Raw genomic sequence first — 27,318 nt, 5'->3', positions numbered from 1 at the left:
CTTCCACTAATGATAATTTTTAAGAGACCAACTCTGCTGGCTGATTTGAACATTAAACCCCGCCTCTCTTGAGGTCTAAATGGCTATAAATCACTATTTATCTATATAAATAAAATCTTTTAATAAGTTTGATTAAGTATTTAACTGGAGGCAGCATGGTGTCCTAGAAGAGTGAGGATTTTGAGATCAGGCCTGTGTGGTTTGTAATCCTCTCCCACATCTTTTTAGCTACACAACCTTGGCTGGTTCTTCAGTTCTCTGAATCGCAATTTCTTATGTATGAAGAGAGGGTACTCACAGGCACCTCTGGTTAGCCTTGTCTCAGGGATTAAATGAATCTGGTAAAATCCAACCGCCTGGCGCCCAGGAGGCATTTACAGATGCTGGGTCCTTCCCCTTCCTCCGAACAGGACGAGGAAAGTGGGATTCTTAAATACAAGCACCAAGACTAGACAGAAACAATAGACCTCTGCAGTCTTGACTTCCCTATTATTTTCAAGAGAACACTGGACATGTTTCAACTTAAGATCCAAGAGTGGTTATATTTTCTGTCCAGTTATCTAGTGTGAATTCAGTTGTTTAGACTGTCTTCAAACGTGGAACAGGGTGGGGCAGGGCGGGGAGTAGCCACGAGGTGGGAACTCACTGCCCAGGAGGGGAAGCATGGCCGGCCACAGGTCCCACCAGGCCCTGACTTGTAGCCTCTTGCAGGACCTCCCACAGAACAGAGAGAAGAAAGGGAGGCTGGGAGAGCTGGTCTTGGGAATCCTAGATCCAGTTACAGCATTGTCTCAGCTAATCCCCGATGTGAAAAGACTCTGCATTCTAAAGGAAGCATATTTTTAAAAGAGAGAGAAAAAAAAAAAAAACCTGAACATTAGGGACTATAAATAGCAAGCTTTTGATGGACTAATGAGTCTGCACGCCCTCCAAATTCCCTGCTTTGATGGCGTGGAAGAGTGTAGAGGCCAGTTATCAGAGGAAGGCGCCACTTATCTAAACAAACTCTGCAACAGAACTCGACACCCTTGTACTGCAGACAAAGAAGCTTGTTTGCACAGTATATGTGATTTCATCTTTGCCTTTGATAGAGTTATGATTTAGGGGAGATCTTTATTTGGTTAAAAAAAAACAAACCTCAAAACAAATACCACGTAGTTCAAAATAAGTACAGGAAATCCAAGCCACGACAAAATTTAAGTCTCTGCATAGGGGATAAGGGCATTCATTCATTTGTTCATTCAGTCACCAAACATTTCTTTTTTAAACTTTTTTTTTTTAACATTCCACTGATTAGACTCTGGGCATTAGCGTAAGGTCATTTATCTCTTTGAATGCTCCTATTTAGCTGTAATGAAAAAGAAGACTCTAAACTAGATGTGGCTAAAGCCACCTTGGCTGTGGAATTCCCATCCTCCTCCCCCCTCTGATAAAAAATAAACACATTCACCACTACTGAATTTTGTTTTGCTAGAAGGGAGGAGCTGGACCTTCTCCACTAATCCTGCTTATGCCTCAGGTTTTGCCAGCACGGATGGCGCTGACTAACTAGACTTTTGCTTAGGGTATGGAAAGAACACTAAACTTGGAGTCAGATGACCTGGGCTGGATCCCAGCTTAGCCACCTAGTGGATATGTGATCTTGGATAAATCATTGACCTCTCTGTCTCCTTTGCTGTCATGGAGGAGAAGAGAGGGTAGTAGTATCTAGTTACAGTGTCATCGTGAGGACTCAACTGGATTCAGGACATGAAGCCTTGTCAGTTGAGAAGTATGGACAGAAACTTAGCTGATATAAGCTCACTTCTTTGAGGAATCCCAGTGTGTGAAAAGACCCCTTGGCACCTATGAAATAAGAATGCCTGAGACACAGATGTTTGCTGCATGATGAACAAATGATGATGACAGAACTTACTCAAGATCCAAGCATGTCCTTATCTCCTAACTTTATCCAGGAAAATAATCAGCAAAAGAATTAGCAAATCTTAGTATTCCTTACTAGGCCATAATTATAATTGATTCATTTGGACACCTGAAAATCTCACTTCCTCCTTGCATCTCAGCTTGTGAGGATGTATGTCACTAATTGGCCTAATCAACTTAATTCAAAACATGAATCAGATGTGAAATAGAAACATACGGAACACACCGAAAAGGAACTACATTTAAAAAAATAAGATTAAAAAGCTGATTTCCTTCAAGACCACAGGTTAGTGGGAAATAGACAAAAGGGTCCAAACCCAACACAAGATACTCAGTTTAATAAGGAAAAACTCATGACCTTTGGAGTGAGACCAAGCTAAATCCCTGCTCTAACACATACTAGCTCTGTGACTTTGGCCAAGTCAACCAACTTCTTTGAAGCTCAGTTTTCTTACCTGTATAATGGGAATAACATCTATCTCATAGGCTTGTTAAGAGATCTACATAAGACAGCATCATCTGGCACCCAATAAGCTCTTACTAAAAAAGCATACAGCACGTTTGATGATTGATGGGTATCTGTCAGTGCTCGTGGAGGCTTGTGCTTTCTCAGTAGAGTCAGTGCTGCTAACCTGAGTTGTTTTCACTCCTCCCTTCTTTCAGAGGCCCTGCCCCTTCTGGAAAACCTAACCATTTCCGACATTAATCCCTACGGGTTCACAGTTTCCTGGATGGCATCGGAGAATGCCTTTGACAGCTTCCTAGTAACGGTGGTGGATTCTGGGAAGCTGCTGGACCCCCAGGAATTCACACTTTCGGGAACTCAGAGGAAGCTGGAGCTTAGAGGCCTCATAACCGGCATTGGCTATGAGGTTATGGTCTCTGGCTTCACCCAAGGGCACCAAACCAAGCCCTTGAGAGCTGAGATTGTTACAGGTATTTTGGCTCAAGTGAGCCATTTTCTCCTCTTCCTGGTTCTCTTCCATGTAATCCATCTTCCAGATCATCATGGTTTTAACATCCTCGTCCGTGTTCCCTACTTAATCCACAGATGTGGCCTATTCTTTATGTTCCCCCGACACTCTTTCTTGTCTTGTGTCTCTAATGAGCACGCCCCTTTTCCCATTCCAGAAACGAGAAGGTCGAAATGTTTCCACTTGGTGTCCCGAATCCTTCAGACCATGTCTTGCCTGTAGCTCTGTGTGCTTATTCCACGTCCCCCTCGTCTGTGTTCATCCTGGCTGGTCCCCAGCTACATTTCAGCCTTCTCAAAAGAAATATACCAATGAGTATATTTCAAAAACTTACTACGTTTGTCATCTCAAAACCTCAAATGTGATCTTGACAAACTTACCAGATGGGCTTGTCATTGGAAAACCAACTATGAACTTATATTGGTAAACACTAATATCACGGATATTCTTCAACACAGACTAAATCCATAATTTTCTCAACACTAATAATTCCTAAAAAAATACAGCATTAACAACTTTAACAGCAAGAATCTGTGTTTCCCAAAGTCTCTAGAGATTATATCTCCATAGAATTTTCAAAGGTTCTACTCAGTGAAGAAATTCCATGTTCAAATAAGTTTTGGAAACAGTGAGTTAAACATAGTTTAACAGGGCCCTTGACCACAAGCCTTTACAGAACATCCTAATGTGCATGCTTCTCTCTAAGAGGGACTTACCCAGGCAATATTTCCCAAACTTATTTGACAATAGATACCTTTTAGGGAAGATGATCAAACAGGAAGATTTTGCTCTGAGTATACTTTGGGAAACTCAGTTCTAAATTTACCTTGACATTGAGTTTTGTCTAGTTAAGGCAATCCAAGACTATACCCTGGGTCTGAAGTATGTAGCACAAGAAGTTCCAAGTCTCAGTTCTACCATCTGAACACTTACTGAATGGTTAACAGAAAGCAAGCCAGTCAAGAGTAGAAGCCTTCTTTAGTAAAGCAGCTCCAAGAAAAAACCAAAAAGAATATAACATTTATAACATTTTAAAAGCCATTTTGCTCAGGATCAAGGGAAATATAATTAGCAGTATCATCATGAGCAGCTCTACAGATCGTTAATGCTGGTTTATTTATCTTTTCAAAAAGAAAAGAAGAAGGTCTCACAGAGGATGGGCACTCAGCCACTGGAAGACAGAGAGCAAATGTAAACAAGTCTCTGGCTTTGAACTTGTTTAATAACGCATGGGAAGGGCTATTGCTGAGTCCAGATGTGGATTTATAGAATTGCTTTTAGACAAAACTCACATATGCAAGCAGCCACTTGGCTTGTATTGAATGTGTCAACTCCATCTTTCCCCTCTTCTAGACCTACTAAATATGTTCTTATTGAATAATTTTATTTTTGGCATCTCAGGACATTTCTATCTCTGAGAAGCAGGGCATCACTGCATATTGATACCCCACTGGAGAGAAGACTGCACAGGCTGGTGAATGATGTTCTCTCTCCTCCTTCCACCATTTTCTCCCCCTCTAGAAGCCGAGCCGGAAGTTGACAATCTTCTGGTTTCAGATGCCACTGTAGACGGTTTCCGTCTGTCCTGGACAGCTGATGAAGGGGTCTTCGACAGTTTTGTTCTCAAAATCAGAGACACCAAAAAGCAGTCTGAGCCACTGGAAATGACCCTACTTGCCCCCGAACGTACCAGGGACATAACAGGTCTCAGGGAGGCCACTGAATACGAAATTGAACTCTATGGAATAAGCAGTGGAAAGCGATCCCAGCCAGTCAGTGCTGTAGCGACAACAGGTACCGTACATAAACCGGAGAGAATAGAGGAAAACTCTCTTTTCTTATTCTCACAGGGCTGGGAAACTACAAGAGCTCTGTATGCAGACAGGCGTGCATTTGAATATTGACTCCTGATTACTGACTGTGTGACCATGGATAATTTGGTTAAGTCTTTATGCAAAAAGAGTATGATGCCACTGACTTAATAGTGTTTTGAGGATTAAATGAGATAATTCATGGAAAGCCCATAGAGAGGGCCTGGCACAAAGCAAGGGCTCAGCAATTGAGAACTACTAACATTTTCATTATTGTCATTAAGACAATCATTATAATCATTGTTTGTTTGTTTTTAAATTCCAAAGACCCTTCCGTCTACCTATTATGTTTTATCCAGAGATGTACTTCCTTATTCTTTGGTCAAATGTTCACACTAGGCAGGGAATACTGGAGAAGTGGTATCCCCACCTATAAAGATTAAAACTTATAAAATGTTGTATGTGAATAGTCAGTACCCTGATCAAGAAGCAAAAAAGAAGAAGCTGGCAAGGCTGACAGGCTGCTCTTCACGAAGTTCACTGATTTTATTTTATACTCATAGCAAATCTAAAAGGCACTAAGGGAGAAATGAAAATCCTTGCCAATATAAGCTGTTTCAAGGAGAAAAAAAAAAGATGGCTAATAATATGACTGTTTAGAATAATAATACTAACATGACTCTTTAAAGAGAAAAGGAAAGACCTTCAAAAGGGAGGGTGAATTCCTTCAGGAAACTGAGGGAGAGAAGGAAATACAGAGTTCTCAAGAAACGGCTGCTTCAAAGAGGAACCAGAAGAAAGAATCACAAAACAGGGAGAGGTAAAAGGGACCTGAGAAATGAAGTAGCCCAGATTCTTCAGTTTAGGCACGAAGATCTGAGACCCAGAAAGATGAAGTGATTTGCCTCAGGTCACACAGCCAGATCTCGGGTAGAACCCAAACACCAACTGATTTTAATACTATTAAGTAGAAGCAGGCTGGGTGACAGACAACAAACAAACATACATGCTTGCCATCTCCGACCGGCACAGAGCACTTACACTACCCAAAACCTTCTTCCCTTTGTCCAGAGATGAGTATTTTGTGATTTCAAGTTTCAAGACCTAATAAGCTCCAGGAAGCCACCTGATATCAAGAAGCCATAGTGATAATCAGTATTTGCAGATGTGGAGGAAATGCTGAGATCCAGGCAGCAATTCAGTCAGAGGAAGTACCCTGCTTCTTATTAACACTGACACCCTATCTCTGGGACACAGGCCCTTGTCTCCTCCTCCCCGTGGGCTTCCCATAAAACTGCAGATCAGAGGCAGAGCCTGATTTTGACCCTGGTTTATAAACACTGTTTTTCAAAGTTTACTTCTGATCACTGATTTTGTTTGGCTTATCTTTTTTTCTAGGCCTTGCAGTTCTAAAGCGGAAAGAGAATGAATAATCATAAGATTTTTTTTTTTTAAGAACAAAAGAAAAGGCTCTTTAGGATAGCCCTTTCTTTGATTTATTTCTCTGGGGCCTTGTATTTCACAGCCAAAGAGAAGTCTGTCTGTGTCTGTGTGCACATGTGTGCCTGCATGCCTGTGCTCTGGTACTTGGAGAGGACAGGAGAGGTGACTCTTGAACACGGCAGATGTCTAATTCACCTCATCAGCTTCACAGAGTTTCCATTTTGTTTTTCATCCTTTCTCCTTGTAAACCCTCCTCTGTGATGTTCTGTTCCTCTTTCTCCTTGTAACAGCTGTTTCAGGTTCTCCTTTCACCCCCTGAGCACAAGCTGCCAGCCCTGAGTGCCCCAGGGGCAGGGAGGTTGGTCAGAGGCAGTGCAGCCTAGTGGTTAAGCCTGCAGCCTCTGGCCAGATCCCTTGGAGTCTAATCCTTGCTCTCCCTCTTACCGCTTACCTCTCCTTTCCCCTCTGAGCCTCGGTCCCCTCATCTGGCCAAAAGAATTAACTCAAAGGTCTGCCATGAGGTTTATGTCAGATCATGAAATGTCGAGTATTTAGTTTCCTTGCCCATTGTAACAGTATTAGCTATTATTATGTTTGGGTGATTTAATGTAAATTTCATTTTTTAATGGCCCACTTGGTTCAAAATTCAAAAGTTAAAAAAATGATATACAATGAAGTGTCTATTCTACTGTGTCCCTGCCACATAGTTGCTCTATCTAGAGGCAGCCACCGTGGAAATAGTCTATACAAACAGACAAGGTTAGACAGAAATATATGTTCTTTTTTTCTGACCTTTTTTTTGGCACAGTGGTTAACATACCTACTCTTCCACCCATCGGGGTGTATGTGTGTGTTTCTTGCTTATTAACAGATCTCAGAAAAATCCCATATACCTTATTTAACTATTTCCCTATTGACGGACACTTAGGTTGTAAGTTGTTTGTTCCTCTATCGATCTCTGCATTTTTCAGTGGCTCCTCTTCCCCTCCATGATTTGAGCCACTTCTTCAGAATAGCCATGGTCCCTCTTGGGGAGCCCAGAGTTGCCAGGAGATTCTCTTGCCTCTGGGGAGTTAAATGCCAACATGCCTCTATGTACCATCTGGAGGATCCCCAGAATAGACAGAAAATAGTTCAAAATCCAACAACAGAATAAGATGACTTTGTCATTCTCTTCTGGAGGTTTCTAGAACTCACCTCAGGGTACTGAGGACCCTGAAATGCTTCTTTAACTGGCCCCATCGCCACCCCCAAACATATACCCCTGCCACTCCCTTTTACCAGCAAGGTCAAGACAGCTATCAAGGCCCCTTCTTCCAGCTCCCAGAATGTGCCCCACTCCTGCCTTACTTCACCTTCCCAAGCCAGGCAGCCTCCCAGCCCCTCCACTCAGGTCCAGTTCAGATGCACTTGAAACCAAACACCACAGAGCTGCAATGGCATTGTGTCTGCACAGACACCTGCCCAGTAATAAATGAACTAGGCTCTTTATGCTTAGTGCCTTTGACTCTGACTCTCACAAACTATAAAGATGATAACCACCAATTATAAAGCACTTGCTTCCTGCTACATACAGCTGAAAACTGACACACTTTACCTCACTGATTCACATGACACAGACAGACCCAGGTGAGTGCCACATTCAACCCCATTTCACAGATGTGCAAACTGAGACCTAAGGGACTTTTTAGCTGGTAAGGCCAGAATGAAATTCAAACCCAGGTTGGTGTACCTCCAAAATCTTTCTCTTAAATCACACCAGCTACAGTAACTGTCCCCTTAGTTTAGCACAGGATTCACACATATTAAGTATTTGATAAAAATATGTTGAAGGAAAAATAATTTTTAAATGATTGTCAATGGTTACATTATTAAAGATATGTACCCCAGATTTTGGGAGGCAATGTTTTATGCCAAGAACAGAGAGAAGTCCTTTTCAACCAGCTAGAAACTTTTGAGCAACTCCAAATGTTTCCCTAATGGAATTTTTATTGACAACTAAAAGAGTTCACTTGGAAAGAGAGACAAAGGCATCACCTCTCCTGGATCTCCTCAACTTTTCAGTAGGTATGATTTAGTTGCTCTGTGAGGCTAACATTCAGTTTCCCACTGACCTCCATGGTAGTGCTAGAGAATTGTGGTCCCTATTTATGGCAAAGGGACACATGCTAAAATAACAGACTTCCACACCTAGGAAGGCCTGTTGTCCAGAAACACCATTGCCCCTTGAATTCCACCACTACTGTGCCACTCTTCAGATTACACATGGCTATCTTTCTGCTGTCACTGTTGTCAAGCACATCCCTCAGGACTGAATGACAGATGCAGCTACTGATTCTTATGGTTTCTAAGACAGGGCAGATGATATCACCATTTTGCAGATGGGAAAACCAGGATCTAGAGAGGAAAGCTGTGGCCACAACATACATCTTCTGCCCTAGTGAGGCTCACAGTCAGTGAAGGCCTGAATGGACCAGGCTGGCAGTAGCAGTGTCCCAGTGCCTGAGTTTACATACCTCATTGGGTTTTTTACTCAGCTTTCATCTAGATATTTCCTGGGGGCTATCTCAGATTGTAGGTGGCGAATGGAGGAAAAAGTCATATGGGAAAGGAAAAAAGAGAGAGAGAGAGAGAGGGTGAGCATGTTTGCTGAATTCTTCCAGAGTGCCAGATTCTATGCTAGGGGTTTTACATCCATTATCTCTACTAATCCTCAAAACATTCCTGAGGATGGGCACCACTCTTCCCAGGGGAAAGATGGAGCAACTGAGGCTCACAGAAGTGAAGGGAACTGCCCCAGGGTTAGGGGTATCTGGACAATCAACATCTTCCAGGCTCCAGAGTGCCTGCGGTTTCCAAAGATTTCCAAGGAGAGGACAAAACCTCAGGCAGCCCCAGAGTCTAGGGGTGGCTACCAGACCACAGGAGAACACCATAGGAAGAGAGAAAAAGACAGCGATGGAGAGAGAAAAAACTCCCTGAAGTGGGCTGTGGGTTTCAGAACTTAACGATCAATGTGGGTTGTAAGGGAAAAGATGAGGAAATGAGCTCCCTGGAGACCTGAAAATTGCTTCCTGAATTCTATGGTTAAGCATAGTCAGCTGAAGAGGGCAAAAAGCTAAGCCAAAAAATACATAGAGAAAAGCCAAAGGAAACTGGTTTGCAGGGGAGGTATTTACGTAGCAGAAACTGTCCCCTGGGCATGGCTTTTCCTGCAGGTAGACCCAATGTCCATGCGGTGTTTGCTTTGGTGATGGGTCTGAAGTTGCTCCTCCAGCTCTGGACCTCCATCCTGTTCTGGGAATGGGTTTGTCGAGGCCAGTTTCCATGTGAACATTATTTCCAGAATCGGGGCTGTGCTTGGGGCTGTGCTCAGTTCTGCTTCCCAGTCCTGGCACTTAGAAAGGTCATATCACAAGAATGTTCACTGGAGAACTGGGTCTCAGTTTAGCCTTCTGTAAAATGACTACAACCATACGTTCTCAGTGGTTTCCAAGTGAGAGTTAATCCTTAGAAATTGCAAAGAACTGCACAATTGTCAAGTCTTGGTATCATTTAATAAAAGAAACTAAAGAGCAAAGGTTGAAAAATGCTAAAAATCAAAAATTAAAGGAGGATGTATTCCAAGCTGTGAAACCACTCACTCACCCTCACTTCCTTAGACGTCAGCTGTGGTGCTAACATTCTTCTTGAATGAAACCAAATGGCAGCCCTACAACCCGGGCCCTGTACCTAAATGAAAGAACAATTGTTCCCACCAAGTCATAACGTGACCACAGATCACCACGTTCTCCGTCCTAAATTAGCTCAGATACGAACTGGGGGCTGAGTTCTCATGGATAAGAAATTCTGGAAGAATCACGGATGAACAGGATAGTTAACTTTTCTGGGCTTCTCCTGTGCTCTCTCTTTGGCAGCCATGGGCTCCCTGAAGGAAGTCATTTTCTCAAACATCACTGAAAACTCAGCCACTGTCAGCTGGATGGCACCCACTGCCCAGGTGGAGCGCTTCCGGATCACCTATGTGCCCATTTCAGGAGGTATGGGGATGTGGCCGGGGAGGGGGGTGCATGGGGAGGAAGAGGAGCTAGAGGGTTTGAGTGGGAAAGTGAAGAGACCCTAATAATTCCAACCTTCCGAACATCATGGCCAAAGAAAAATGCTTCTCTATATTTGAGATCATCTGGATAGACTTCATTTGTAAAGTACTATGAGCTGTTTGGAAGAAACTATTTTGTGAAGGATCATATTATGAATGAAGACTGTTTCCAGTCTCAAAATCCTAAAATTCTACGATTAGTAGTTCCCCAATAATGTTTTCACACAATGACAGACTCTAAATCCAGTGGCTTTTTTCTCTTTGAACACGCCCTTCTGCATGAGTGTTAACCTGGATATACGTGAGGTTTTGCCTGTGGGTCCCAACATCTGTCTGCCTCAGCGCAGGATGGGGAGCAGTGACTTAGCAGAGTCAGGAGCTCTGCTTCAGAGCACACGGCCTGTAACAGACACCACTGGGGTCAGGGGAGCACAGTCAAATCCATCTAAAGACATTCTGGAAGGTCGTGAGTTCCCTGTTACTGGAAGTGTGTACAGAGAGGATGGCTGACAACCTCTTCAGAGAAATGCTGTAGAATCTCTGTGGGGAGTTTGGCCAGCTCATACACAAGCTCCTCATTAGCCCCCAAATTCTAAGAAATAATAAATTTTGGACTTTTTAATAAATGTAAGAGTACAGACTTGACCATGACCGTCTTCTTCAATAGTAGAATCTTTGCTAATAAGGGGGGGGAGTCTACATATTCCTAAGCTAAGACGATGGGTTAAACATATCAGATATACATTACACAGTGAGTTTCCCATATTCTTTGTGGGAAAAATAGATAAATAAGATTTGTATAACATGCCAGCTCTCTACCGAACGGAAACTTGCCATTTTTAGCACATTGTGACCTCATGTTTTTCCCTCTCCTGGCTTGGTTTTTGGCATCCGCATGGATGGAAAAAACATTATACAAAAAGTAAAAGCTCTTCTCTTATGCCAGAGGGCAGGAGCAAATGAGAAGTCAAGAAAATGGTACTGGATAAAGATACAGTTCCATTGCCAAATCGGATACACCCATTCTTGGGGCAACGGTGAATGAGTTTCAGTGAGGTTCACCATTCCCCACTTTGCCTTGCTGTGTTCCAGGCACACCCTCGGTGGTAACTGTGGATGGGACCAAGACTCAGACCAGGCTGCTGAGACTCTTACCTGGAACGGAGTACCTGGTCAGCGTCATTGCCGTGAAAGGTTTTGAGGAGAGCGAGCCTGTCTCGGGGACACTTACCACAGGTGTTTTTCTCACCTTCAGCATCATTTCTCATGATTCAGCAGCTAGAAAAAAGTTTTTATTTAGGAAACTCTAGCAGAAAGTGGGCTGGATTTGGAGCACCTGAGGCTTCATTTCTGGCCCATCTCTAGCCTCTCATGAGCTAGGTGACCTAGACTGCATCCTCCACCCCCCTGGGCTGCCGCTTCCTGGGGTGCTGTGGGAACAAGAGCACAAGCTGGGAAGTCATATTGACCTGATGGAAATCCCAATGCATGCATCTAGATACATGAGCTGTCAGTTAATTTCTCAAGGGTCTAGTTTCCTTCCCTGTAAAGTGAGTGCAATTCTGCTTCCTGTGCAGGATGCTATGAGAACCATGTGAAACTGTATACGTAGAGCATCTGTAACTATAAATGACTGAATGCATGAATCCACCTCCTTCCCTTCCCAGATAGTGCCAGGACCACTGCGAGGATCCTTTCTCGCAGATGCTTCACACAGACACATAAGGGGTCACTACAGCTACAAAGTAACTGCTCTCCATTTGGCAGCTACTGTATTTCAGGCCCTTCCCATGTAATCCCCATAGCCGTCATCCTTCCCATTTTACAGAAGAAATAATTGAGACCTGCGGTAATTACATACTTTGGCCAAGTCCATGTAACTAGTAAATGCTAGAAGCAAATTTGAACTTAGGTCAGTCTAACTCCAAATTCTGTGTTCTTCTAAATTAAAGGATGATTTTCCTATTATGACCTGATTTGTACAGCACACTGTAAGGAGGAGGAAATAATGAATTGCATTGAAGGAGAGTGAAGTGGAAAATTTCTCTTTGGGCAGCCATGTCTCTAAACAATTTATCCTTTGATATATGAGCAATTATCCAGCCTAATCCATTACGGGATCCAAAGAATGGGCCTCATAGGAAACTTTAAAAATATCCTAATAGTCTAAAAGGGTTGCTAACACGCAATTAAAACCACCCATCTGAACCCAGAATCCTGTCCACCCTGCCACACAGTCCCTTGCTTCCCCTCTAGAAATCTTTCATTCACGGTTCTCCACGGCAACGGACTGCAAACGCTGGATGTGTTTCCTCCGGAGGCCCCATTGTCCTCATTCATTAAAGCAGATTCTGTACGTGCAAGATGAAACAGGAAGGAATTTAGAGTGGTTGGTGTAGGCTTCCCAAATTACTCTGCCCCCTCCTGACTCTAAGGCCAGTCATTTCATCCCCTGGGGCTCAGGCCCCTCCTCTGCAAAGTGAGCTGATGACAGCTGCCCTCCATCCTCCCAGGGCTGTCATCGGAGTAACTGAGTCATACGTGTGAATGCACGAGGGAACTAGTCATATTCAGGTTGGTTTCTAAGAAAGGGATGTTGGGTCGTAGCAGAGATCAATTAAAAAGGCCAAGGCCCTGTGAATATCCATCCCTTCTCGATACAAGTCACCTGGAAACCGTATGGAAGACTCCAAATAACTTTAATAGGCATATTACTAATAACTGCAGTTATTAAGTGCTCCCATCGCACATTTCACAGACATTGACTAGTTCGTTCTCACAGCAGCCACCTTCTGACAACTGAGAAAGTGAGGTTTGGAGAAGGAAGGTGACACAAGGGCACAGAGATTGCAGACACAGGAGCCAAGGTAGAGCCCGGGACCACTGGCCAGGCTCCGTGTTATCCACAGGCCACCTAACCAGAGATATCGTTCAAAGCCAGAGAAGCTGCAAGCAGCCTTTACTCTGTACATGTCCAGTTTTTTAAGTCCTTTCTCTGCGGAAAGTGATATGAACTACAATGACAGTCCTGATCGCGTGTTCAGCCCTCTCCCGTTCATATAGCACCTTTCCACCTATAAGGTCGTGGGAAAATCAAAGCAACACCAAAGACAAAGCAGGACAGAATTATTATCCCTATTTTACAGGTGAGGAAATAGAGACCCAAGGTGACCCAGCTAGCAAGGGAAGGAGTCATGACTCAAACCCAGGTCATCCTGGCTCCAAGGTCAGGACTCCGCCCTTTCCATGCTTCTGACACTGTCCCACACCAGGAGTCCAGGAGCAGCACAGACAGCAAAGCAGCTGTGGTCTGATGTCCTACCCCGACTGCCTAGCTCTCCAACACATCTCCATCTTCCCTTGCAGCTCTGGATAGCCCATCTGGCCTGGTGACAGCCAACATCACTGACTCAGAAGCCTTGGCCATGTGGCAGCCAGCCATCGCCCCCGTGGACAATTATGTCATCTCCTACACAGGGGAGAGAGGTAAGGTCGTGTCCAAGACCCTCCACACTCAGAGGAACGTCTGTCCTGCTGTAAACTCTTCCCATTTCTCCCTTCTTCCTGCCACATTTGGTACATAGTGGCAAAAATGCATGGGTAGGTTGGAAAGTCCAGCAATGTCCTTGTGGCTCTCGACTGCCACCTCAGAACAGACTCATGGGTTGGGTGGGTGGGTGTGGAGGGGCCTGTTCAGGTGGTGGCAAGGGAGGCCCCACCCAGTTCCTCTGCTTGTCATCAAGTGGAAGAGCCTCAGCACTGTGGTGATATCAAGGGAGGCCAGCAGGCCATTCAAAGAAAACCAGACGGTGCACCTCCAGCCTCCGCACACTTCCCCAGCCTGCGCCTGCGCCTGCTCTCCTGCTAGTCCCTCTGCCGTCAGAGTGAGTCACCCTCTCTGGGCAGCAGCTCTCATCTCTCACAGAGAAGGAGTCTAGAATCTAAAATCTTAAACAGACTATTTCAGGTGGCTCTGGGGAGCCTGGGTTTCTCGGATGCCACAAAGGAGGCCAGTTAGAGCAAATGTGGTTGAAAAAATCAGTAATTATTTCCTTGTCGTTGCACTATCTGTGCTAATTTACTCAACTGGCAGATTAAAAACTTGTTTGGGGCACCAGCAGATTACAGCCACCAGAACGCAAAATTAAATACAAATAAGAGAGAAGAAAAAAAGAGAGATTCCTTTTGAGTGAACAAATCCATACTTTTGTCATAAGCAAGACAAGAAAAAACATGTTACTAATTTTAAACTCAAAGTATATGTGAGTTTCACATTTTATGGTTCAGTGTTGTTTTACTTTCAGTGACAACATGCGAGGGCACCATAATCTGCACTGGGGGCTCTGAAAACCCTAACTCAGCCCTGGCAACCACTTACAAGAGCTCTCTGAGAGGACGGAGCAAAGATGTGGTCGGGTCAGAGGGAAGCTTGGGTTTACTCTTTCAACTTTTCAATTTTTAAATATTCCCTGTGAACAGGAAATATGATGTCAGGAAAGATGATGTTGTATCACCTAAAATAAATTAGAATATAGTTCATGGGAATCATGGAAATTGTGGATGCAGGCATAGAAAATACCCTAGTCCAGAAGTAGGGGGCAGGGGTCATGGATGATGAGTGAGTAACCAGTTCATTCCAGTTTGCCCAGGACTTTTCCTGGTTTTAGCCCTGTAAGTCCTACAGCCTGGGAAACCTCTTAGTCCTTGGCAAGCCAGAATGGTCGGTCACATACAATTAGGAAGTAAACATACACACCTGGGCACCATGGTTTGGTGTCCACTGTTGGACCTGACTCAGTGGGACTGAGAGGCAGTAACCAGGCTCTGGTGTGTCTGCATTGCCTGATTTTTGTGATCCCCCAGCCTAATGATTAGACATTTGGCAAATTATAAAAGGACATGAGAGGAAGTTGAAAGAAAGAGAGAGAGAGGGAGAGATAGAGAGAGGGGGAGGGGGGGAGAGAGAGAGGAAGGAAGGAAGGAAGGAAGGAAGGAAGGAAGGAAGGAAGGAAGGAAGGAAGGGAGATGAGCAAGCAATGGGACAGATTAAATTTGGGTAACCTGAGGCTTGGAGTTGTTACCTGTGACTCTGACTCTCTTCTAACTGGTTCCAAGGCCTCAGCTGCAAAGCTGTCTTAGCAGCACCGTGTGGAAAAGTCTCCTAACCCCCAGTTCCCCTTCCTTCTGATTTGGTGCCTGGAAAAATCCAGTCTCCACATGATAAATCCTTTGTATATGAAATGAGCACTCAGAAGAGAGAAAGGGGTATGAGTCATCTCAGAAATCAAACCTGCTTTTCTGCAGGGTCACTGAGAGTTTCTGTGTTACAAGAAGGTGTGTGCATTGTCGGCCAAGTCCTCTGACGGCCCAGACAGGGAGAGGTAACTGCCCTGCTGTGTATATTTCCTGTTTAGTGCCAGAAATTACACGCACGGTGTCTGGGAACACTGTGGAGTACGCGCTGACCAATCTCGAGCCTGCCACGGAATACACGCTGCGGATCTTTGCAGAGAAAGGGCCCCAGGAGAGCTCGACCATCAGCACCAAGTTCACAACAGGTACAAGGGCACTCAGAGCTGGAAGATGCCCACCCACAGCCTCTGTCTTTAACAGTAACCTTCCCCAACTCTTGTTCCTCAAGTCAAATCCTTGAAATATGATGACAGTCAGTATCAGCTAAATTCACCAGTGCCCACTCAATCAAGGCCTTAAGAACCATTTCCTTTTGAACTGAAATGACCCTGCTCTCCCCACGGGCCAGGAAATGATTTTAAGAGGAAGGCTTTTTAAGTGGAAAACCAGTCCCCACTGGCCCTAAACCCAAGATTTAATGATCCATATTCTAGGCAGGGAAATATGTTTAACAGAAAGATTTTAAAGGCAACTTTTCCTAGATGTTCATTGGGTTTTTATACATTGAGATCTTTTTACAAATTGCAGCAATCAGACAAATGGAGGAAATGTCTTCTGAGTAGAGGTGAGCACCAACAACAGCATTCATCCATCCTCTTCTTCAGAAAAGTAATGATGCTGTAACGGTGTTCTCAGCTGTGTTCTCTTCCTCCCCAAATCCAACCAAAACCAATCAAGATCATATTGGGCTCAGGAAAATGTGGCCCTTAGGATGAAATGAACCACAGAGAGTGTAAGTCTTTAGAAATCACGTGGATCAACCTCTTCATTTACAGATGGGGAAGGTTTTGCCCAAGGTATACAGGTCAACGGTAGGGAAAGAACTTGAACTCAGACCTCCTAATACCTAGTCAGGGACTTTCGTCCTACATGTGCTAACATATTTGATATTAAATGTCTTATCTTCTCCAGACCTCGATTCTCCAAGAGACTTGACTGCTACCGACGTTCAGTCGGAAAGTGCCCTTCTCACATGGAGACCCTCCCGAGCCTCTGTCACCGGTTACCTATTGGTGTATGAATCCGTGGATGGTACAGTCAAGGTATGTTGAAGTATATAAACAACTCCCCACTGCTGGGTGAAACATTTACATGGTCCTCAAAGTAGGGAAGAATTATCTGGATGCTATTTCTCCTACCCCAGTGCAACTAGGGGGAGCTGGAAAAAATTTAGTAGGAATTGGACATCATGCCAGACCTTCTGAATCATATGCTCCAGCCTCCCTGTCTCATTTTAACCAGACTCCAGTTTTGACAGCCAGCCAAGGTCAAGAGCCACTGCTCACAAGATTTGAGGAGATTTTAGGAGCTGGACGCTTTGTCCTTTAATGTTTTATTGAGCAAAGACCAAAAGCTTCTTCTGCATCTTTGCCATATATATTATCTCACAGATGGCACCATTCCATTATATACTGAACTATATATCACCACGTTCTTATGACATCAACTGTTTACAGCTATTGTTATTTATTTTCTCTATCTATGAACTTTTTTTCTTTTTCTTTTTAATCTGAACTAACTTTAGACTTTCACACAAGTAAAAGAAATCTTCTAACCTTCACCTTCTAAACTTGTTATTGAATTTGTAATTCTGGTCATCATCCTTACATTTCCAAGATCTTTTACTTATTTTCTGCACCTTGATCTTTTTTCTAGCATATTATTTGCATTTCGTCTATCTTCTTCTCTTCATCTCTAAGAATAAATGTTCTTGACATTTTATTCTACAGTCTGCACAGCGTTTCCTCCAGGGTCTTTTTTCTGGTTCACTGCTGCTTGGTTTGGGTCTCCATCTTTCATGTTGGAGACCTCCACCTGATGTCTGTTGGTCCTTCTGTGCTGGAGCCAAGAATGAAATGGCTGGCTGGGAGCTCTCATTGCATAGACAGGGCTTGTCCACTATGGGGCTCGCTGTAGAGTGACTGGGCAAATACCCAGCAATTTTGTTGGGGGTCTCCCAAAAATCAATACTGTGAGCCTTTTCTCTCAAACTCATCAGTCTCCTTGGAGAATCCTCCAACTTCTTCAAAGTAGGCTGCCAGGAGCCTACCTGGAGAAGGAGCCTGGGCTCCCACTCTTACAAACCTTCACTTCTTCTGTTTTCAGTGCAGCACCCCAGCCCCTCCCCCCAAACCCCAGCTGGGCCTGATGGATTTGAATCCACAGACTCCTCTCTGGCTCAGCCTCTCCAGAGAGGAGACCTCAGCCCTTCATCTGGGCCAGGAAGGACAGCCATGCAGACTGTTGGGGAATGGACAGAGCTGGGGATTTGTTTATTACACAAAGTTTTAAACAAATCTTTGTTCAGCCACGCCCTACACTGGCCTTCAAAGGAATCTTTGCTTTTGTATACATGCCATTCCTGAGCTTGCTGGGCTCTGTGGCACTCATCAAACAGCCTCTGACTGACTCCACCCACTAGTTAATTAGCTCCCGGCTTTCTCCATTTCGCTGCCTCAGTTGTCACTCCACCTCACACTTTCCGTCGATCAAGATTCTGGTGATATCACATGCCTGCTGCTGTCTCCTCTGCCATTTCCCTCATCCTCGTGGGTTTATACTTTATATCCCTAAAATTAGTGGGTATCAGAAGCATATAAACTGGCTTGTTCAATATGCCATGTTTAACCAGAAGTGGACAAACATTTCTAGTTACTGTCACAACTTTCTTGGAATGGTTATAACAATGAACTAACTCACTGTGTGAGCAGAGGCAAGCCTCTCATCTTCTTTGGGTGTCAGTGTTCACATCTGTAAAATGAGTGCATTGGACTCACCAGTTTCTAAGGGCCCTTCCTGTTCAGGCATTCTAGGATTCACTGTTTACCTGAAGTCATCCGTCTCATTTCCATCTACCCTAAATGCCTAGAAAACTACTTTGCACACCAGTTTAGAAAGCTGATAGGTTATTGTATCCCCAAGTAATTCAAGGAACCCAGCTTTGTACCTGATCCTTCCCCAAGGACCAGACCTGGGGGCCATACAAAGGTCACTGCGTCACTAGTATCAAATGGGCACTCACCAAGGTTTACTTTCCTGAATGTCCAGTCCCCAGCTATATCTATTTCACTCAAGAAAATCAGCCTGGTGTAGGAGGAAAGAGTCCTGGACAGAATATTAGGAGACAGGATGCAGAACCATCCTCTGCCACCAACAATTTATGGAGTGAGTGTAAGTCTCTTAGTCCTCTGAACCTACCTCCTGCTCCACTATTGGAAAAACCAGGATAACTTCACTTTCCCAGTTGTGAGGACGAGGAAGAACCTTCAGGGGCTTCCACACTGACTCATTATTGCCTAAACCCAGTTGGTTATGTTCACAGGTTGTAGAAAGCACTGGTGTGTTTGGTTTGCTAGAAATGTAGCTTGAATTCCAAGCCCCTGATACCAAGGTCATCTGCTAAAAGGTGATTTCACAGGCACCTGAAGCTTGAAAGAGGATTTGAAAGGAAAGAGGATCTCCTGCAAAACTGAAACCAATCAGGTCCTCTGGACAGCAGCACAGTGGCCAGTCATAATCTGCAGGCGTAGTCAGAACACAGCAGCTCGCAGCCACCATACACATCTGCCTCTCCTGGACATCCCTGTTCTAGAAAAGAGATGTGCGGGGTCAGCTCATGCTGCCACCATGCCATCCGTGCCCCTGAGCTGTTGTAATTACCTCCTGACTCAAGAGAGCCCCAAGTGACTGTGCATCAGAATCATCGGGGAGCTACTTAAATATATCCCTGGTCAGGCTCCACTTCTGACTCTTGTGATCCAGTTGCTCTGGGATAGAGCCCAGGCACTGTTTTATGGTAGAGCTTCCCAGAAAGCTGTGAAAATGAGCCATACGAGGGACCACTGACCTAACTGGTCTCAAAGTCTAAACTTTTGCCCTGGGTGTGATTCATCTTGCTACCAGGTTAGGCTAAGCTCATGCCATTCACTTTTTCAAAAAACCTTCAGGAACCTCCGCTCCTTATAATGATAAACTTCAAATTCCATAGCTTGGCCCTTGGTAATCTGATCCTTGCCCACCTCCTGTACTGCTCCCCTGACTGAAATGTGGCTGAGGGAGGGCACTGCCTCCTCGTATCACTTGAGTTTGCTCTGCCCCTTCTGGCCCCAGGAGCTTTGCTCATGTTGCACTCTCCCCATCTCTGACATCCCAGAAGTGAACATGGAATCTGGCACAGAGTGGGGCTCAGTGGATTCCTCTTGAATGAAGAAATATGTGGATGGGTGAATGAATGAATGCACCGTCTGTACTCTGAGGATTTGTGTAGCCAAAAGCTATTATATTTTCCTTCTGCTCTTAGGAAGTCGTCGTGGGTCCAGACACCACCTCCTACAGCCTGGCAGAGCTGAGTCCATCAACCCACTACACGGCCAGGATTCAGGCACTGAATGGGTCCCTGAGGAGCAAGGTGGTCCAGACCGTCTTCACCACAAGTAAGGGGCTCAGGAAGCAGCCAAGCTTTGACATCAAACTTCATGAGACTAAACCAACCCTTAACTTCTCCTCCAACTGTTACTTTACATGTTTCCACCAAATCTCTGAAATGAATCAATTCACTGTTTCTACCTAAAAGCTGGAGGACCGTGAGTGCAGGAGGTTACAGGCCTCATGGCGAAAGGGGAGGAGGGCCAGTGGTGAGAGCATCTGGGTTCAGTCCCTACCTCCACTACCTGCTCTGAGTGATTTAGGAAAGTTATTGCCATTCTACAAGCCTCAGTTTCTTCATCTATATAATGACATCAATAACTATCCCTTCCTCACAAAGACCTCTGAGGGTCCTTGTAGTGTATTTGAACACCAGCCCAGAGTGTGGCCCACTGTGGGGCTCATTATAAGCTGTGTCATTTTCTCTCTCCTGCAGCATGTCAGCATTTACAAAGGATGTTCATAATCAAAATCACAAACAGTCCTCCCACAAAGCTGGTACAGTGGGCCAGGATTATCACGCCCAGTTTTCTGGTGGGGAAACAGAGGCTCCCAGAGACAAACTGACCTGCTCAGGGTTATACTGTGAATTAGAGTCAGCCCTGGGCTCAGGTGTCCCAGGACCAGGGAACCATCCCTCCACCCTGCCACTGGATGTCCCCTGCAGATGGCAGACATGCAAGTTGTTCCGTTGGTGGAGAAGAGGAAGGAAGCATCCTTTTCTGAGGAAGGGAAGAGTGGGCCTCTGGACAGCCCTGACCCCGGGATACACCAAGTGTACCCAGCGCTGCCCCCTACACTTCACACTGCCCTCTAGTCACTCTGCACACACTCTGCACAGATCTCTTTGCCAGATCTTACTCCAGGGGCTGGGGACACAAAACATAAGTGTGCCCTAAAGATGCTCTCAGAGCAGGCCCACGAAATAAACAAGAAAATAGCTAATGATACAGCCTCAGGTGAAAGTAAAGTACAGTGAGGAGGTCAGATCAGAAAAAAAGAAATTCTATGACCATCAGTTCTCTGGCCCACCTGCTAAGCCCCAAGATCATCTATTTCTATCAAGCTTTTAATTTTTTGCACCACATTATTGCACTTGGAAATTCCCCAGGCATTCTTGTGCTCATAGCAATTAAAAGACTTCTCCAGAGTCTGAAGGCAAGTTAGTGTCAAATTCAGGACTAGAACCCTTATCTTTGGCTTTAGAATCCTCTGAAGAGACAGAGATGCATCCAGCCTAACAGAGTGCCCTGACCCACAGTGTGCCACCCACTGGGTGCTGGAGACTCTGCTACCCTGGCCAGCACCTGGGTTTTCATCAGGTGCTGCCTGGCTGTTCCAGGTAGATGAAGGTCAGCCTGACACACGCTCCTCACAGTGACCCAGCTCTCCTCCCACTGATATCACTGGAGCTTCCATCAATATAAGAAACTGAAATGGGCCCCTTATATCCATAACCTGTAAGCCTCACTGCACCCCTGCAAAATAGCTTTTATCTCAGCTTGCACATGAGAGGACAGAGCCTCAGAGAGGTTGGGCTGCTTGCCCACAGGCGTCTAGTCAATGAGCCCCTGAGCTGCAAGTTGAAAGGTCCTACTCCAGTCCTGCTCTGCGAGAGTCACTCTTTCTTCTCATCCTGCAGCTGGACTCCTGTACCCATTCCCCAGGGACTGCTCCCAAGCCATGCTGAATGGAGACACGACCTCTGGCCTCTACACCATTTATCTGAACAACGACAAGGCCCAGAAGCTGGAAGTCTTCTGTGACATGGCCTCTGACGGGGGCGGATGGATTGTGAGTATCATGGAAACGGACTCCAGAGCTCTCAGGAGTTGGGGGTGGGGGCAGAGGAGGGGCAAAGGTCTTCCCCGTGCCCTCTGACACTAATGTGCATGAGGTTTTGCAAGACAGTGCCTGTCACATGGAGACACAGGAATTCTCTCTTAAACAAACACATGGGAAAGAAGCTGAGGATAAAGCACAGTTCCCTGTTTTCCTGTAATTTATCTTATTTGATCCTAAAACATCTGTGTGATCTATAATGGCAGCGGTCAGCAAGCCCATCATGGGTACCACCAGCATGGTATCCCGCACACCAACATCCCGCACCAGCGTGGTGCGTTTGTGACAACTGATGAACCCACACTGACACATCACAACTACCCAAAGCTGGGCGGTAGTTTTCAAATCTGTTTTTCAGACGAGAACACTGAGACTCAGAAAGGGGAGGTGACATGCACCGAGTCACGTGGCAAATTAGCGGGACACAGGCGGGGATGAGTGCTTCTCCCACAGTGGATGCTTCTTCCTCTCAGAAAGATGTCTTCTCTTCCTTCAACAGCTTAAGCACACTTGATTCATTGGTTATGTTTATAGGTATTCCTGAGACGCAAAAACGGACGTGAGGACTTCTATCGAAACTGGAAGGCCTATGCTGCTGGGTTTGGGGACCTAAAAGAAGAATTCTGGCTTGGTAATGCAGCCTGTATGCTGTGTCCCAAATGCCCCTTTCTGCCCTCCTTGTCATTTGTCCTAACCTACAGCAACATGTGGGAGAAAAATGGATTACGAGGAAACAATAGCTTGGGTGGTCGACACAGAGTATCAAATTCTCAATGGAAGAGACTAAATTCTCTGGCTCATTAAAAATAAAAACCTGATCAAAGGAGAGCCAAAAGCCAGGCTTTAAGAATAAACCTAGCCTTAAGTCCGTCACTGGACCATACACAGAAGCAACCTCACTGGTATCCTTTACTACTTTAGTCCTGTGCTGACATAGGTCCCTTATAGCCATAACTTCTAAGCCTCACAGTGCCCTCACAAGGCACAAAATTCCCGTCTTGTACATGGAAAAACAGAGCCTCAGAGAGTTCACGTTGTTTTCCATAGGAATCTAGTCAACAAAGAGTTAAGCTGCAATTTGAAATCTCTCAAGCCAACACTGTAATGCTATCATCCATCCATCCATCCATCCATGCAACTCACATTTTCCAACAACCTATCTGCACAGGGCACTGTCCTTCATACCAGTGCCTGGACCAGGGAATGTCTGGCCATTGCCTTTCACCTGTAAGGAGCTGTAGAGTTTAAAAGGAACATTCTCCACCTTATCTCCTTTCATTGTCACAATACACTAGGAGGCTGGCAGGACAAAGATGTCAACCCAGTTTTCCTAAGGCTCAGAAACAGCATACATCTCACCCGGTGGTGTAGCAGCAAGGAGCAGACCAAGCTGCTAGCCCAGGTCTGTGTGATGCCAACCTCTTCAGGGTCGCTGTTCTTACAGGGTGAGTAGAAATGACAGCCCTGGTCACTGCACTTCTTTGGCAACCCTTGCCTGTCATCCACAGGGCTGGACAACCTGAACAAAATCACAGCCCAAGGGCAGTATGAGCTCCGGGTAGACCTGCGGGACCACGGGAAGACAGCCTATGCCGTCTACGACCGGTTCAGCGTGGGAGACGCCAGGACTCGCTACAAACTGAAGGTGGAGGGGTACAGCGGGACAGCAGGTAGGGGCAGCCGCACTTAGAGCCTCCGGAACCACAGAACCTTCTTGTGTTTCCAGCTACTTCCCCCAGTCATCATTCCTTCCTTCATCAGTCCATCCATTTGTCAACAAATATCTGAATCCCTACTAGGTGCTAATCCAGCAGAACTATAACTGTACAAAGTTGGGTGGATGTTTTGGTCACTGAAACATGAAGCGGGTTGGGAATTAGGACAATCAGGGTGGATTTGTGGCTACCATTGCTCAAAAAATACATCTTTTTCTTATCTGTTTTGAGATATCAGTTTTAGACTGAGAGAAAAGCAGTTGCTTGGAGCCTTAATTCTCACCTACTTTTGTGCTTCTCAACTTTATTTACATACATCTGACTCGGGTGGGGAATCTTACTAATGTGCCAACACAGTACGTCTGGGGTGGAATCCAGATACTGCATTTCTTACAAGTTCCCTGGTGATGCCACTGTTGGTGGCATTGCTGGTCTGCAGCTGCACTTTGAGTAACAGACAATCCACTCCATCACCTGACTGGATGAATCTCTTCTACAACATTCCTGCCACGTGGCCATCCAGCTTCAGCCTGTACCCTCCATGACAGAAGCTCACTACCCCACAAGCAGTCCTTCTTTCCTTGTCTGGTACATAACCTAGTACAGGTTTTTAAAATTTCTTTGATTTAAAATGGCCTTTGTATGGTTTTCTGGCTCCACGTTAAAGGAGAACTAAATAAGGAAACAACATGCATTCAGGTCCTCAGATATTTCACATGCATTACCCTCTTTTAATTCTCATCAAAAAACAACAAAACAACAACAAAAACATTCCAGGAAAATATTGCTATTACACAGATGAGGAAATTGAGGCTAAGAGAATCTGGCGATTTGCTCAAGATGTAACAGCCGGCGGAAGGTGGGCCTGGGGTGCAAGCTTGGCTTCAGACCGGTGTTCCTGGTAACAAAGGGGGGATCAGGTGTAAAGGTGGGACCACCTCACACCACCCCTGCCCAGTCCGGGTGGCTCTCAGTTACCTTTATGAAAACAGAAGAGACTGATGCTATAGCACATCCCCAGTCTCTCAGCCCTGGAAGAACCCACCCACAATGGGGAAAGTCTCCACAGTAAGATTTGCCAAAAGCCAGGCTCAGTCTAAGGAGAGACCAAACTCTTTAGAGATCAGTCTGGTGGCAGTGAAGAGACCCAGGGGCACAAATTGTTTTCATTCTTGCATTCTTCAAAGAATCCTGACATTTTATTACCTGGCAATAAATACCTTTTTTGTTGAAACGGCTTCAGGCAAGAAGGATATTGTTACACAGCAAGCAAAGGCACTGAGCTGCAGGAATGTGGCCTCCATCCATCTCTCTCTGTATTTCCAACAGAAAATGAGCCGAAATATGCCCCTTCACTGAGCTAACCCTTGGAAGCCGCACTCTCCTGTGTGCATTGACGACAAACAGCCCCTCCACAGAAGGGTATCTCATTTCATCAGTATCTAACTGCTCTTGGGTAGCTTGCTCAGTTAAAAAGGCACCCAAGTTCCTTTGACGACTTGCTCCAAAATGATAGGATAGAATGCCTCAATGCTCTGAAATTTTTATGCACAGCATTAGTCAGGGTTAGGAGTGAGGGGACATAGAAAAAAAAAATGGTGCTTAAATGCTCCTAAAATTCAATACATTAAATTACAAACTAGATTTCCATATAGCACTGTATACAAATAGGCTTCTTGTCTAAGAATAAGGGAAAACTGGTCCCATAAACACTTTGAAAAATCATTGTATGATACACAGGATATTTGGTGACATCTAATGCCTGAAAGGTTTAATTATAAGCATAGCTCTAAATACTTGTACTAGGGGGAAAGCACACCATTATTAAATACAGATTTCCCACCTTACTCTCTGAGCTCCTTTGTGGAAAGAAAATGCAAAAACAATCATAAAGATAACAACAGTCGTGACCGTTAGCATACCATACTATCTGTTTAGCATATACCTTCATCGTCATTGTTTCAACAGCCCTCCGAGGTGGACCAAATCAATGTGCTAGTTCCATTTTATAGATGGGAAAACTGAGGTTCGGCAGGAGCTTGACTTGCGTGAGGTCACAGGGAGTGAGAGATAAGACTTGAAGTTGGACCCTTTTTCTACCACCTTATGCTGCTTCTATCAGAAATGAGTCTGGGGTGACACGTCCCATCCAGGCCCGTGTTTCATCCTAAGTCTGAGCCCAATGTTCAAGGCCGGCCCACCCCAGGGCCGTTCAGTTGTCACCCTGGCACTGCCTTCACGGCCCACAAGGAAGCTCCAGCTGGTTCTCAGTCCAACCCTCTCTCTCCCAGGTGACTCCATGGCCTACCACAACGGCAGACCCTTCTCCACCTTCGACAAGGACACAGACTCAGCTATCACCAACTGTGCGCTGTCCTACAAGGGGGCTTTCTGGTACAAGAACTGCCACCGTGTCAACCTGATGGGGAGATATGGGGACAATAACCACAGTCAGGTGAGCAGACCATGAGGCCCTGAGCAGGGCTGAGACGAGGAGGCAGGGACCTCAGGTTTAAGACAACATGTTTGTTCAAAGTGAGGAGAGAGCCCCCTGGCATTGCAGGTCAGGTAAAGTCACAGAAATAGCATATGTAGCATATGTTAACCAGGAAGGTCCCAAGGAGAACCACTGGTCGAGGGAATTTCAAACACAGAAAGATTTCCTCAGATTAAATCTTTGTCTGAACCCCAAAAGGAAACATGAAGGAAGAGGCTGTCTGGGTGAACTGGGGGTCATGCTCCCCACCAGGGCGCTGCCTCCTCACCCTGGCCTGGGGGCACCTCCAGGATCCCAGAAACATCTCAGGACAAAGACCACAGATTCCAAGTCCCCTCCTTTTATGAATCATACGATTGAGGCCCAGAGAAACATGACTTCCCTGAGGTCACAGAGTGAAGCTGGAGGCAGAGTCAAGCCTCCCCCTTCCAGCCCCCTCCCCCTGCATTTCCCTGCACCACACTGGAGGCTGTGACACAATTTCTGCAATCATAGAAACAGGTTTTGTCCACCCTCTTCAGAAATAGGTGAGCAAAACCAAATTCAACCATCACCTTACACTGAGCCCTGCCTACACCAGCAGGTGCCCTCAAAGTGGATGAAGTCAAGTGGGCTACTTAGTCAGAGGTCGTCCCCAGCCCAGGAAGGAGGGACGGGTATTCACACAGAGCCACCCAGCCTGACCCCTGGGCCTCAGGGAGTCTGACTCAGTCTGTAACCCGGGATCCCAGGGGCTTTATGCAAAGGCAAAGGCCCAAGCCGTGGCCAGCAGCCCCAGGGATCCTGACGGGTGGTCTCAGGGGGGTGTGGCGGCTCATCATCCTGCCCACTTAGACTTTATTGTTGTTGGGTTTTTCTTTCTGCTGCTGTTGGGTTGTTTTGTTTCTGTTTCCGACCGGCTTCTCTCTGTTACCAGTGATTTCCAAACCTGTGTTTACGGTGAGTTAACTGCCAGCAAGTGGTCACTGTGACCTTAAATGTAGACCTTACCTTGACATAGTTTCTGACACTTTTCAAAGCGCGCTCGCCTTCTCTAGGCCATGTGCATGCCACCTTTGCCCTGCCAGGGGCCCAGGACACGGCTTTTCATGCCTGTTTTACAGAGGAGGCAAGACCTGAAGGGCACCTCTGCACATCATCCTGCGTCTTCTCCGTCGTAACACTTCCGCTCTGAGCA

At 45.5% G+C, this 27,318-nt stretch overlaps 1 protein-coding gene and 1 long non-coding RNA gene across 13 annotated transcripts in view; one reads left to right on the top strand and one right to left on the bottom strand.

Annotated features, from left to right (window-relative positions):
- Window positions 1-27,318, bottom strand: part of LOC123617448 (uncharacterized) — an 88,324-nt gene that overhangs the window by 21,999 nt on the left and 39,007 nt on the right. The window lies entirely within an intron of this gene.
- The window catches only part of TNC (tenascin C), a 91,053-nt gene that overhangs the window by 61,659 nt on the left and 2,076 nt on the right, over window positions 1-27,318 (top strand). For 8 of the 12 annotated variants that reach the window (XM_074362088.1, XM_074362091.1, XM_074362089.1 and 5 more), the window contains 12 exons: window positions 2,587-2,859; window positions 4,419-4,691; window positions 10,069-10,191; window positions 11,343-11,486; window positions 13,617-13,736; window positions 15,665-15,808; window positions 16,575-16,705; window positions 19,963-20,095; window positions 21,730-21,881; window positions 22,464-22,560; window positions 23,438-23,599; window positions 25,936-26,099. In XM_074362088.1, coding sequence (XP_074218189.1) covers window positions 2,587-2,859; window positions 4,419-4,691; window positions 10,069-10,191; window positions 11,343-11,486; window positions 13,617-13,736; window positions 15,665-15,808; window positions 16,575-16,705; window positions 19,963-20,095; window positions 21,730-21,881; window positions 22,464-22,560; window positions 23,438-23,599; window positions 25,936-26,099 — 1,916 coding nt within the window. The remainder of the gene's footprint in view (window positions 1-2,586; window positions 2,860-4,418; window positions 4,692-10,068; window positions 10,192-11,342; window positions 11,487-13,616; window positions 13,737-15,664; window positions 15,809-16,574; window positions 16,706-19,962; window positions 20,096-21,729; window positions 21,882-22,463; window positions 22,561-23,437; window positions 23,600-25,935; window positions 26,100-27,318) is intronic. The other 4 variants (XM_074362096.1, XM_074362098.1, XM_074362099.1 and 1 more) reach the window with 2 other exon arrangements.

Source organism: Camelus bactrianus, chromosome 4 (genome assembly GCF_048773025.1).
Source record: "Camelus bactrianus isolate YW-2024 breed Bactrian camel chromosome 4, ASM4877302v1, whole genome shotgun sequence".
Taxonomy (NCBI): Eukaryota; Metazoa; Chordata; class Mammalia; order Artiodactyla; family Camelidae; genus Camelus; species Camelus bactrianus.
Note: the sequence above shows the minus strand (reverse complement) of the source record. Positions and strands in the feature narration are given on the sequence as shown.